The following is a 12,500-nucleotide window of genomic DNA, read 5'->3' as shown; positions in this document are numbered from 1 at the left end:
ATTTTAATTTTTAATCCATTTTAGAATAGGGTTGTAACGTAACAAAATGTGAAAACATTTGAGAGGTCTGAATACCTTCCAAATGCACTGTACATCACATCCATAATACACCTCACATATCCGGATAGTCTCAGAAAGAGGTTCAATGGCTAAGATGAACAGGTACAACCTTGTCTGGTCTCTCTATGGATAGTCTCAAAAAGAGGTTCAATGGCTAAGGTGAACAGGTACAACCTTGTCTGGTCTCTCTGTGGAGCTTGAATCAGGGACAAATGGATTGAGAGTCGTTGCACAGATATAACACCTACCTGTGTTATAGAAGACCGTGTTCTTGATGGTGCAGTTCTCGAAATACGTGTTGGTCGACCTGACATCCTCAAAGTAGCAGTTCTCAAACAGGGAATCTTCAAACTTCACAGACTTGATCTCTATATCCATGAACCTAGATAAGAGATAGCACAAGTCTTTTTTTAGAGAGAACAGCCCTGCTTCAGTGGAGACATCTGACAACATTGTTGTCAGGGTTAGGGTTACTAGTTGTCCAGTAAAAAAATATCCCATCGTGTTATCACTGTGACATACTTGTCGTGGACATATTCTCCCTCTTTGTGGATCTGGTTGACCAGGGAGAAGTTGAAGTGGAATCGCTCCACTCGTTCTCGATGGAAGAGTTTCACCTTGGACTCGTACTCCTCATACTGCATGTACTTGATCATGTCGGGGAACCACACCGACAGTCCGTGGTAGCTGAGAAACAGAAGTAACAGTCAACCCGTCATGATTGACACGTCCAATAGTGACGTAACAGTGCTCTCGACAGGTAGCAAGTTTTAGTTTTAGATATGCAGACGTTCACCATCTGCTTTGGCTGGATTGGATATCTCCTGTGTTGGTTGAGGAGCACCTGATGGAATAACAGGGGGATTTGTTGAATATACTCACAACAAAAGATTACTACTGTTTGTTTACCTGAAGGCCATGGTGAACCAGACGATAGCCAGGAAGAGACCCTGCAGTCTGAGGTCTGGTGCTGCCAGAGACATCACGTTCTGCATCACCTGGAGAGGAAACAACACAAACCATCCTCCTGGTTCAGACACACTCTTATCAGCAGTGTTATTGACAGTTTTCAACACACTCTTATCAGCAGTGTTATTGACAGTTTAACTTCTACTTGCACACAATCCCGGATCCGGGAGCACCCCCATCAGTAAAAAAGCTGACTAGCATAGCCTAGCATAGCGTCACAAGTAAATACTAGCATCTAAATATCATTAAATCACAAGTCCAAGACACCAGATGAAAGATACACATCTTGTGAATCCAGCCATCATTTCTGATTTTTAAAATGTTTTACAGGGAAGACACAATATGTAAATCTATTAGCTAACCACGATAGCAAAAAACACAACTTTGCTTTTCCCACCATTTTTTTCCTGCATAGGTAGCTATCACAATTTCGACCAAATAAAGATATAAATAGCCACTAACCAAGAAACAACTTCATCAGATGACAGTCTGATAACATATTTATTGTATAGCATATGTTTTGTTAGAAAAATGTGACTATTTCAGGTATAAATCATAGTTTACCATTGCAGCCACCATCACAACTCTCACCAAAGCAACTAGAATAACTACAGAGACCAACGTGAATTACCTAAATACTCATCATAAAACATTTATGAAAAATACACAGCGTACAGCAAATGAAAGACAAAGATCTTGTGAATCCAGCCAATATTTCAGATTTTTTAAGTGTTTTACAGCGAAAACACAATATAGCATTATATTAGCTTACTACAATAGCCAACCACACAACAGCATTGATTCAAGCCAACAATAGCGATAACGAATAAACCAGCAAAAGATATTAATTTTTTCACTAACCTTCTCAAACTTCTTCAGATGACAGTCCTATAACATCATATTACACAAGACATATAGAGTTTGTTCGAAAATGTGCATATTTAGCGGCACAAATCGTGGTTATACAATGAGAATAGTAGCCAAGCTGCCAACAATATGTCGGGAGAAATCTTGGGAGAGGCACCTAATCTAATCAGTAACTAAATTTAAACTTGACTAAAAAATACAGGTTGGACAGCAAATGAAAGATACATTAGTTCTTAATGCAATCGCTGTGTTAGATTTTTAAAATTAACGTTACTACGACATACAACGTGCGTTAAAGCGAGACCGCACCGAAATTAATGGCGGAATATGAGTTTTACATTTTTCAACAGAACAACGAATTAACATCATAAATAGTTCTTACTTTTTGATGAGCTCCCATCAGAATCTTGGGCAAGTTGTCCTTTTTCCAAAAGAATCGTTGCTCGGTTGTAGATTGTCGCCTTCAACTTTGGAATTAGCAGTAAACATTAGCCATGTGGCCCAGACGTGCCCAACTCACTATAACGCAGCACAAAGAAATATCCGAAAATCGCAATATACTGATATAAACTGAAATAACTCGGTTTAAAATAACAACATTATGATGTCTTTAACACCTATATCGAATAAAATCATAGCCGGATATATCTAAGGGCTATAATGGGAGCTTTCTAGAACGCCATCCTGAGGTCTGTCTTGCGTCATGGCGAAGGAAAGAAAGAGAGGACCCCACGTTGCCAGCCCATTTATAAGGCCTCAGATCTGCCTAACAACTCCATTTCAATTCTCACTATTTGCTGACATCCAGGGGAAGGCGTATGCAGTGCATCTCAACTAATAGAAGACATGCAAATTAATAAACCGACCTCAGAACAGCCTGCAGATTTCAGATTTCTCACTTCCTCATAGGAAAATTGCTCCAACTCGAGTTCTGTTTTACTCACAGATATAATTCAAACGGTTTTAGAAACTAGAGAGTGTTTTCTATCCAATAGTAATAATAATATGCATATTGTACGAGCAAGAATTGAGTACGAGGCAGTTTAATTTGGGAACGAAATTATTACAAAGTGCAAACAGCACCCCCTATTGAGAAAAGGTTAACACACTCTTATCAGCAGTGTTATTGACAGTTTTCAACACACTCTTATCAGCAGTGTTATTGACAGTTTAACCTGTTTGGCGTGCAAGCCCGACGTCGGTACACTTATGACAACAGCCAGCTTAAAGTGCAGGGCGCGAAATTCAAAATATATTTTTTTTAAATATTTAACTTTCACACATTAACAAGTCCAAGACACCAGATGAAAGGTACACATCTTGTGAATCAAGCCAACATGTCCGATTTTTAAAATGTTTTACAGGGAAGACACAATATGTAAATCTATTAGCTAACCACGTTAGCAAAAGACACCATTTTTCATTACTCCACCAGTTATTTACTCCATCAGTAGCTATCACAAATTCGACCAAATAAAGATATAAATAGCCACTAACCAAGAAACAAATTCATCAGATGACAGTCTGATAACATATTTATTGTATAGCATATGTTTTGTTAGAAAAATGTGCATATTTCAGGTATAAATCATAGTTTACATTGCAGCTACAGTCAGAAATTGCACCGAAAGCAGACAGAAAAATTACAGACACCAACGCCAAATAACTAAATACTCATCATAAAACATTTCTGAAAAATACATAGTGTACAGCAATTGAAAGACAGGCATCTTGTGATTCCAGACAATATTTCCGATTTATCAAGTGTTTTACAGCGAAAACAAAATGTAGCGTTATATTAGCTTAGCACAATAGCCAGAAACACTTGGGCGCCGGCGACTACGGCAGATATATGAAATAACATCATAAAATGGGTCTTACTTTTGCTGATCTTTCATCAGAATGTTGGACAAGGTGTCCTTTGTCCAGAACAGTCGTTGTTTGGATTCAGAACGGACACTTTCCCTCTTCATTTAGCAAGCGCGCTAGCCGGGTGCCACGACACTCTCCATGTCAACAAACGGAAGAGAACGGAACACAGCAAAACTCCCGAAAACATTTCAATAATCTGATGAAACCATATTGAAAAAACATACTTTACGATGATATGGTGACATGTATCAAATAAAATCAAAGCCGGAGATTGTAGTCGCCTATAACGGAGGCTAAACAAAAGGCAATCATACTGTCCAGCTCGCGCTATTCAGAGTACCGAAAATGGTGGACACGAGATTCCAAGATGATGTGTTCCAAATCAGATCGAGATAATCACCTCATTTCTTCTCTCACAGCCTCTTGACAACCAGAGGAAGGTGTATGACGTGTATGTATACTAATAGGTCTTGTGCCCATGTATAGGCATGAAGAAGAACAGAGCATCGATTTCAGACGTTCCACTTCCTGGTCAGGAAAAGTGCTGCAGAATGAGTTCTGTTTCACTCAGAGAAATAATTCAAACGGTTTTAGAAACTAGAGAGTGTTTTCTATCCAATAGTAATAATAATATGCATATTGTACAAGCAAGAATTGAGTACGAGGCCGTTTGAAATGGGCACGATTTAACTGGCTACTCAATACTGCCCCTTGCAGCCATAAGAAGTTAACACACTCTTATCAGCAGTGTTATTGACAGCTCAAAAACTGTCTAACATTTTGAATCAAGAATATGTATTGTAGCAATCTAAATCCAACACCTAGCGTCCTCCTGGGGATCAGGATCTCTTGGTGTCTGAGGTATTGTGTTGACAGTCGCTGGATGCTGATTGAATCCTGGTTGGGGCTCCTCCCTGAAATGGATCCTAGATGTTACCTGTTTGAGGAGGTTGGTGTGTCTGACAGTCCAGCTGTTACCTGTTTGAGGAGGTTGGTGTGTCTGACAGTCCAGCTGTTACCTGTTTGAGGAGGTTGGTGTGTCTGATGGTCCAGCTGTTACCTGTTTGAGGAGGTTGGTGTGTCTGACGGTCCAGCTGTTACCTGTTTGAGGAGGTTGGTGTGTCTGACGGTCCAGCTGTTACCTGTTTGAGGAGGTTGGTGTGTCTGACGGTCCAGCTGTTACCTGTTTGAGGAGGTTGGTGTGTCTGACGGTCCAGCTGTTACCTGTTTGAGGAGGTTGGTGTGTCTGACGGTCCAGCTGTTACCTGTTTGAGGAGGTTGGTGTGTCTGATGGTCCAGCTGTTACCTGTTTGAGGAGGTTGGTGTGTCTGACGGTCCAGCTGTTACCTGTTTGAGGAGGTTGGTGTGTCTGGTGGTCCAGCTGTTACCTGTTTGAGGAGGTTGGTGTGTCTGACGGTCCAGCTGTTACCTGTTTGAGGAGGTTGGTGTGTCTGACGGTCCAGCTGTTACCTGTTTGAGGAGGTTGGTGTGTCTGACGGTCCAGCTGTTACCTGTTTGAGGAGGTTGGTGTGTCTGACGGTCCAGCTGTTACCTGTTTGAGGAGGTTGGTGTGTCTGACGGTCCAGCTGTTACCTGTTTGAGGAGGTTGGTGTGTCTGACGGTCCAGCTGTTACCTGTTTGAGGAGGTTGGTGTGTCTGACGGTCCAGCTGTTACCTGTTTGAGGAGGTTGGTGTGTCTGACGGTCCAGCTGTTACCTGTTTGAGGAGGTTGGTGTGTCTGACGGTCCAGCTGTTACCTGTTTGAGGAGGTTGGTGTGTCTGACGGTCCAGATGTTACCTGTTTGAGGAGGTTGGTGTGTCTGACAGTCCAGCTGTTACCTGTTTGAGGAGGTTGGTGTGTCTGACGGTCCAGCTGTTACCTGTTTGAGGAGGTTGGTGTGTCTGACGGTCCAGCTGTTACCTGTTTGAGGAGGTTGGTGTGTCTGACGGTCCAGCTGTTACCTGTTTGAGGAGGTTGGTGTGTCTGACGGTCCAGCTGTTACCTGTTTGAGGAGGTTGGTGTGTCTGACGGACCAGCTGTTACCTGTTTGAGGAGGTTGGTGTGTCTGACGGTCCAGCTGTTACCTGTTTGAGGAGGTTGGTGTGTCTGACGGTCCAGCTGTTACCTGTTTGAGGAGGTTGGTGTGTCTGACGGTCCAGCTGTTACCTGTTTGAGGAGGTTGGTGTGTCTGACGGTCCAGCTGTTACCTGTTTGAGGAGGTTGGTGTGTCTGACGGTCCAGCTGTTACCTGTTTGAGGAGGTTGGTGTGTCTGACGGTCCAGCTGTTACCTGTTTGAGGAGGTTGGTGTGTCTGACGGTCCAGCTGTTACCTGTTTGAGGAGGTTGGTGTGTCTGACGGTCCAGATGTTACCTGTTTGAGGAGGTTGGTGTGTCTGACGGTCCAGCTGTTACCTGTTTGAGGAGGTTGGTGTGTCTGACGGTCCAGCTGTTACCTGTTTGAGGAGGTTGGTGTGTCTGACGGTCCAGCTGTTACCTGTTTGAGGAGGTTGGTGTGTCTGATGGTCCAGCTGTTACCTGTTTGAGGAGGTTGGTGTGTCTGACGGACCAGCTGTTACCTGTTTGAGGAGGTTGGTGTGTCTGACGGTCCAGCTGTTACCTGTTTGAGGAGGTTGGTGTGTCTGACGGTCCAGCTGTTACCTGTTTGAGGAGGTTGGTGTGTCTGACGGACCAGCTGTTACCTGTTTGAGGAGGTTGGTGTGTCTGACGGACCAGCTGTTACCTGTTTGAGGAGGTTGGTGTGTCTGACGGTCCAGCTGTTACCTGTTTGAGGAGGTTGGTGTGTCTGACGGTCCAGCTGTTACCTGTTTGAGGAGGTTGGTGTGTCTGACGGTCCAGCTGTTACCTGTTTGAGGAGGTTGGTGTGGCTGACGGTCCAGCTGTTACCTGTTTGAGGAGGTTGGTGTGTCTGACAGTCCAGCTGTTACCTGTTTGAGGAGGTTGGTGTGTCTGACGGTCCAGCTGTTACCTGTTTGAGGAGGTTGGTGTGTCTGACGGTCCAGCTGTTACCTGTTTGAGGAGGTTGGTGTGTCTGACGGTCCAGCTGTTACCTGTTTGAGGAGGTTGGTGTGTCTGACGGTCCAGCTGTTACCTGTTTGAGGAGGTTGGTGTGTCTGACGGTCCAGCTGTTACCTGTTTGAGGAGGTTGGTGTGTCTGACGGTCCAGCTGTTACCTGTTTGAGGAGGTTGGTGTGTCTGACAGTCCAGCTGTTACCTGTTTGAGGAGGTTGGTGTGTCTGACGGTCCAGCTGTTACCTGTTTGAGGAGGTTGGTGTGTCTGACGGTCCAGCTGTTACCTGTTTGAGGAGGTTGGTGTGTCTGATGGTCCAGCTGTTACCTGTTTGAGGAGGTTGGTGTGTCTGACAGTCCAGCTGTTACCTGTTTGAGGAGGTTGGTGTGTCTGATGGTCCAGCTGTTACCTGTTTGAGGAGGTTGGTGTGTCTGACGGTCCAGCTGTTACCTGTTTGAGGAGGTTGGTGTGTCTGACGGTCCAGCTGTTACCTGTTTGAGGAGGTTGGTGTGTCTGACGGTCCAGCTGTTACCTGTTTGAGGAGGTTGGTGTGTCTGACGGTCCAGCTGTTACCTGTTTGAGGAGGTTGGTGTGTCTGACGGTCCAGCTGTTACCTGTTTGAGGAGGTTGGTGTGTCTGATGGTCCAGCTGTTACCTGTTTGAGGAGGTTGGTGTGTCTGACGGTCCAGCTGTTACCTGTTTGAGGAGGTTGGTGTGTCTGGTGGTCCAGCTGTTACCTGTTTGAGGAGGTTGGTGTGTCTGACGGTCCAGCTGTTACCTGTTTGAGGAGGTTGGTGTGTCTGACGGTCCAGCTGTTACCTGTTTGAGGAGGTTGGTGTGTCTGACGGTCCAGCTGTTACCTGTTTGAGGAGGTTGGTGTGTCTGACGGTCCAGCTGTTACCTGTTTGAGGAGGTTGGTGTGTCTGACGGTCCAGCTGTTACCTGTTTGAGGAGGTTGGTGTGTCTGACGGTCCAGCTGTTACCTGTTTGAGGAGGTTGGTGTGTCTGACGGTCCAGCTGTTACCTGTTTGAGGAGGTTGGTGTGTCTGACGGTCCAGCTGTTACCTGTTTGAGGAGGTTGGTGTGTCTGACGGTCCAGCTGTTACCTGTTTGAGGAGGTTGGTGTGTCTGACGGTCCAGCTGTTACCTGTTTGAGGAGGTTGGTGTGTCTGATGGTCCAGCTGTTACCTGTTTGAGGAGGTTGGTGTGTCTGACGGTCCAGCTGTTACCTGTTTGAGGAGGTTGGTGTGTCTGACGGTCCAGCTGTTACCTGTTTGAGGAGGTTGGTGTGTCTGACGGTCCAGCTGTTACCTGTTTGAGGAGGTTGGTGTGTCTGACGGTCCAGCTGTTACCTGTTTGAGGAGGTTGGTGTGTCTGACGGTCCAGCTGTTACCTGTTTGAGGAGGTTGGTGTGTCTGACAGTCCAGCTGTTACCTGTTTGAGGAGGTTGGTGTGTCTGATGGTCCAGCTGTAACCTGTTTGAGGAGGTTGGTGCGTCTGACGGTCCAGCTGTTACCTGTTTGAGGAGGTTGGTGTGTCTGACGGTCCAGCTGTTACCTGTTTGAGGAGGTTGGTGTGTCTGACGGTCCAGCGCTGGAAGGCTGTTCCGGTGTCACTCTGGATCTCAATGAACTCATCCTCCTGGGTCTTAGGAGTCGTGATGTTGGACACCTGACAGGAGGGACAGGAGAGACTATATCACATCATATTGTTGTAGAACTACGTGATTACATAACATTACATTGTTGGACACCTGACAGGAGGGACAGGAGATACTATATCACATCATATTGTTGTAGAACTACGTGATTACATAACATTACATTGTTGGACACCTGACAGGAGGGACAGGAGAGACTATATCACATCATATTGTTGTAGAACTACGTGATTACATAACATTACATTGTTGGACACCTGACAGGAAGGACAGGAGATACTATATCACATCATATTGTTGTAGAACTACGTGATTATATAACATTATATTGATATAGAACTAATAGTGATTATATAACATTATATTGATATAGAACTAATAGTGATTATATAACATTATATTGATATAGAACTAATAGTGATTATATAACATTATATTGATATAGAACTAATAGTGATTATATAACATTATATTGATATAGAACTAATAGTGATTATATAACATTATATTGATATAGAACTAATAGTGATTATATAACATTATATTGATATAGAACTAATAGTGATTATATAACATTATATTGAACTAGGAGTGTGGTCCTCATGACTGCACTAGAGGAGAGTTGTTGGTTTGACCGGTGGTGTACTCACAGTGAACACCCTCTCTGGTTGACTGTACCAGAGGAGAGTTGTTGGTTTGACCGGTGGTGTACTCACAGTGAACACCCTCTCTGGTTGACTGTACTAGAGGAGAGTTGTTGGTTTGACCGGTGGTGTACTCACAGTGAACACCCTCTCTGGTTGACTGTACTAGAAGAGAGTTGTTGGGTTCACCGGTGGTGTACTCACAGTGAACACCCTCTCTGGTTGACTGTACTAGAGGAGAGTTATTGGTTTGACCGGTGGTGTACTCACAGTGAACACCCTCTCTGGTTCTCCCTTGGCCTTCCAGTTGGTATCATGGACCTGTCTCAGAATCATCCAGGCCTCGTCATGTCTCCCATTCTGACAGAGACAGACACAAACATCTGTCAGCCTATCACATGTAGCGACTGGAATATACAGCTACACTTTTAGAAAAAAGGTGCTCTCTAGAACCTCAAAGGGTTCTTCAGCTGTCCCCATAGGACAACCCCTTTTTGATTCAAGGTAGAACCGTTTTTGGTTCCAGAGAGAACTCTTTTGGGTTCCATGTAGGAACTGTCCCCATAGGAGAACCCTTTGGAGAACCCTTTTTGCTTATAGGTGGAACCCTTTTGGTTCTACATGGAACCCGAAAGAGTTCTAGCTGGAATCAAAAAGGGTTCTACCTGGAACCAAGAAGGGTTCTACCTGGAACCAAAAGTGTTTATCCTATAGGAAAGGCCAAATAACCTTTTTGGAACCCTTTTTTCTAAGAGTGTACAATACCATGTAAAAGGGCCTGGGGGAGATGTTTCAACTGTTTCAACTCTGTGTGAAACAACACAGCAGTGTGATTTAATTCTTGTTTTATTATGAGAGGCAGAATGCTATGTGGCTGCTGAGTCATCATAATATCAGAATGCTATGTGGCTGCTGAGTCATCATAATATCAGAATGCTATGTGGCTGCTGAGTCATCATAATATCAGAATGCTATGTGGCTGCTGAGTCATCATAATATCAGAATGCTATGTGGCTGCTGAGTCATCATAATATCAGAATGCTATGTGGCTGCTGAGTCATCATAATATCAGAATGCTATGTGGCTGCTGAGTCATCCTAATATCAGAATGCTATGTGGCTGCTGAGTCATCATAATATCAGAATGCTATGTGGCTGCTGAGTCATCATAATATCAGAATGCTATGTGGCTGCTGAGTCATAATATCAGAATGCTATGTGGCTGCTGAGTCATCATAATATCAGAATGCTATGTGGCTGCTGAGTCATCATAATATCAGAATGCTATGTGGCTGCTGAGTCATCATAATATCAGAATGCTATGTGGCTGCTGAGTCATCATAATATCAGAATGCTATGTGGCTGCTGAGTCATCATAATATCAGAATGCTATGTGGCTGCTGAGTCATCATAATATCAGAATGCTATGTGGCTGCTGAGTCATCATAATATCAGAATGCTATGTGGCTGCTGAGTCATCATAATATCAGAATGCTATGTGGCTGCTGAGTCATCATAATATCAGAATGCTATGTGGCTGCTGAGTCATCATAATATCAGAATGCTATGTGGCTGCTGAGTCATCATAATATCAGAATGCTATGTGGCTGGTGAGTCATCATAATATCAGAATGCTATGAGGCTGCTGAGTCGTCATAATATCAGAATGCTATGTGGCTGCTGAGTCATCATAATATCAGAATGCTATGTGGCTGCTGAGTCATCATAATATCAGAATGCTATGTGGCTGCTGAGTCATCATAATATCAGATTGCTATGTGGCTGCTGAGTCATCATAATATCAGAATGCTATGTGGCTGCTGAGTCATCATAATATCAGAATGCTATGTGGCTGCTGAGTCATCATAATATCAGAATGCTATGTGGCTGCTGAGTCATCATAATATCAGAATGCTATGTGGCTGCTGAGTCATCATAATATCAGAATGCTATGTGGCTGCTGAGTCATCATAATATCAGATTGCTATGTGGCTGCTGAGTCATCCTAATATCAGAATGCTATGTGGCTGCTGAGTCATCATAATATCAGAATGCTATGTGGCTGCTGAGTCATCATAATATCAGATTGCTATGTGGCTGCTGAGTCATCATAATATCAGAATGCTATGTGGCTGCTGAGTCATCATAATATCAGATTGCTATGTGGCTGCTGAGTCATCATAATATCAGAATGCTATGTGGCTGCTGAGTCATCATATCATCAGAATGCTATGTGGCTGCTGAGTCATCATAATATCAGAATGCTATGTGGCTGCTGAGTCATCATAATATCAGAATGCTATGTGGCTGCTGAGTCATTATAATATCAGAATGCTATGAGGCTGCTGAGTCATCATAATATCAGAATGCTATGTGGCTGCTGAGTCATCATAATATCAGAATGCTATGTGGCTGCTGAGTCATTATAATATCAGAATGCTATGTGGCTGCTGAGTCATCATAATATCAGAATGCTATGTGGCTGCTGAGTCATCATAATATCAACAATCTCATCCTGATTCTTCCAATTGGTTCATTCATCCCCCTCCTCTCCCCTGTAACTATTCCCCAGGTTGTTGCTGTAAATGAGAATGTGTTCTCAGGCAACGTACCTGGTAAAATAAGGGTTAAAACAAGCTGCATACTGTACACACACACACACACACACAGACACAGACACACACACACACACACACACACACACACACACACACACACACACACACACACACACACACACACACACACACACAGTCTGTTACCTCCAGGAAGAAGCGTGGGCTCTCTGGCATGAAGACCAGTCCAATGAGGGCAATGATGGCTGGAAACATACACACCAGGATGAATATTCTCCAGGTGTGGATCTGGTACTGTGTCCCCAGGCTGATGCCCCAGCCTGCAACAACATCAACAACAACATCATCAACAATAACAACAACATAAATCAACAATAACATCATCAACAACAACAATATCAACAACAACAATATCAACAACAACATAATCAACAACAACAACAACATCAACAACAACATCAACAACAACATAATCAACAACAACAACATCATCAACAACGACATCATCAACAACAACAACAACATCAACAACAACATCATCAACAACAACATCATCAACAACAACATCATCAACAACAACGACATCATCAACAACAACAACAACATCAACAACAACATCATCAACAACAACATCATCAACAACAACATCATCAACAACAACGACATCATCAACAACGACATCATCAACAACAACAACAACATCAACAACAACATCATCAACAACAACATCATCAACAACAACATCATCAACAACAACGACATCATCAACAACGACATCATCAACAACAACAACAACATCAACAACAACAACATCATCAACAACA

The 12,500-nt window shown here is 43.6% G+C and overlaps 1 protein-coding gene across 1 annotated transcript in view; it reads right to left on the bottom strand.

The window, feature by feature from the left end:
- The window catches only part of LOC120037505 (synaptic vesicle glycoprotein 2B-like), a 32,754-nt gene that overhangs the window by 10,442 nt on the left and 9,812 nt on the right, over positions 1–12,500 (bottom strand). The window contains exons 4-9 of the mRNA XM_038983536.1: positions 11,863–11,996; positions 9,372–9,461; positions 8,355–8,468; positions 970–1,058; positions 583–747; positions 309–442 (exon numbers count right to left, since the gene is read on the bottom strand). Of these exons, the coding sequence (XP_038839464.1) occupies positions 309–442; positions 583–747; positions 970–1,058; positions 8,355–8,468; positions 9,372–9,461; positions 11,863–11,996 (726 nt within the window). The remainder of the gene's footprint in view (positions 1–308; positions 443–582; positions 748–969; positions 1,059–8,354; positions 8,469–9,371; positions 9,462–11,862; positions 11,997–12,500) is intronic.

The sequence above is a fragment of the Salvelinus namaycush genome, unplaced genomic scaffold, assembly GCF_016432855.1.
Source record: "Salvelinus namaycush isolate Seneca unplaced genomic scaffold, SaNama_1.0 Scaffold1732, whole genome shotgun sequence".
NCBI lineage: Eukaryota > Metazoa > Chordata > Actinopteri > Salmoniformes > Salmonidae > Salvelinus > Salvelinus namaycush.
The sequence above is the reverse complement of the archived record's forward strand: the minus strand, read 5'-3'. Positions and strand labels throughout refer to the sequence as shown.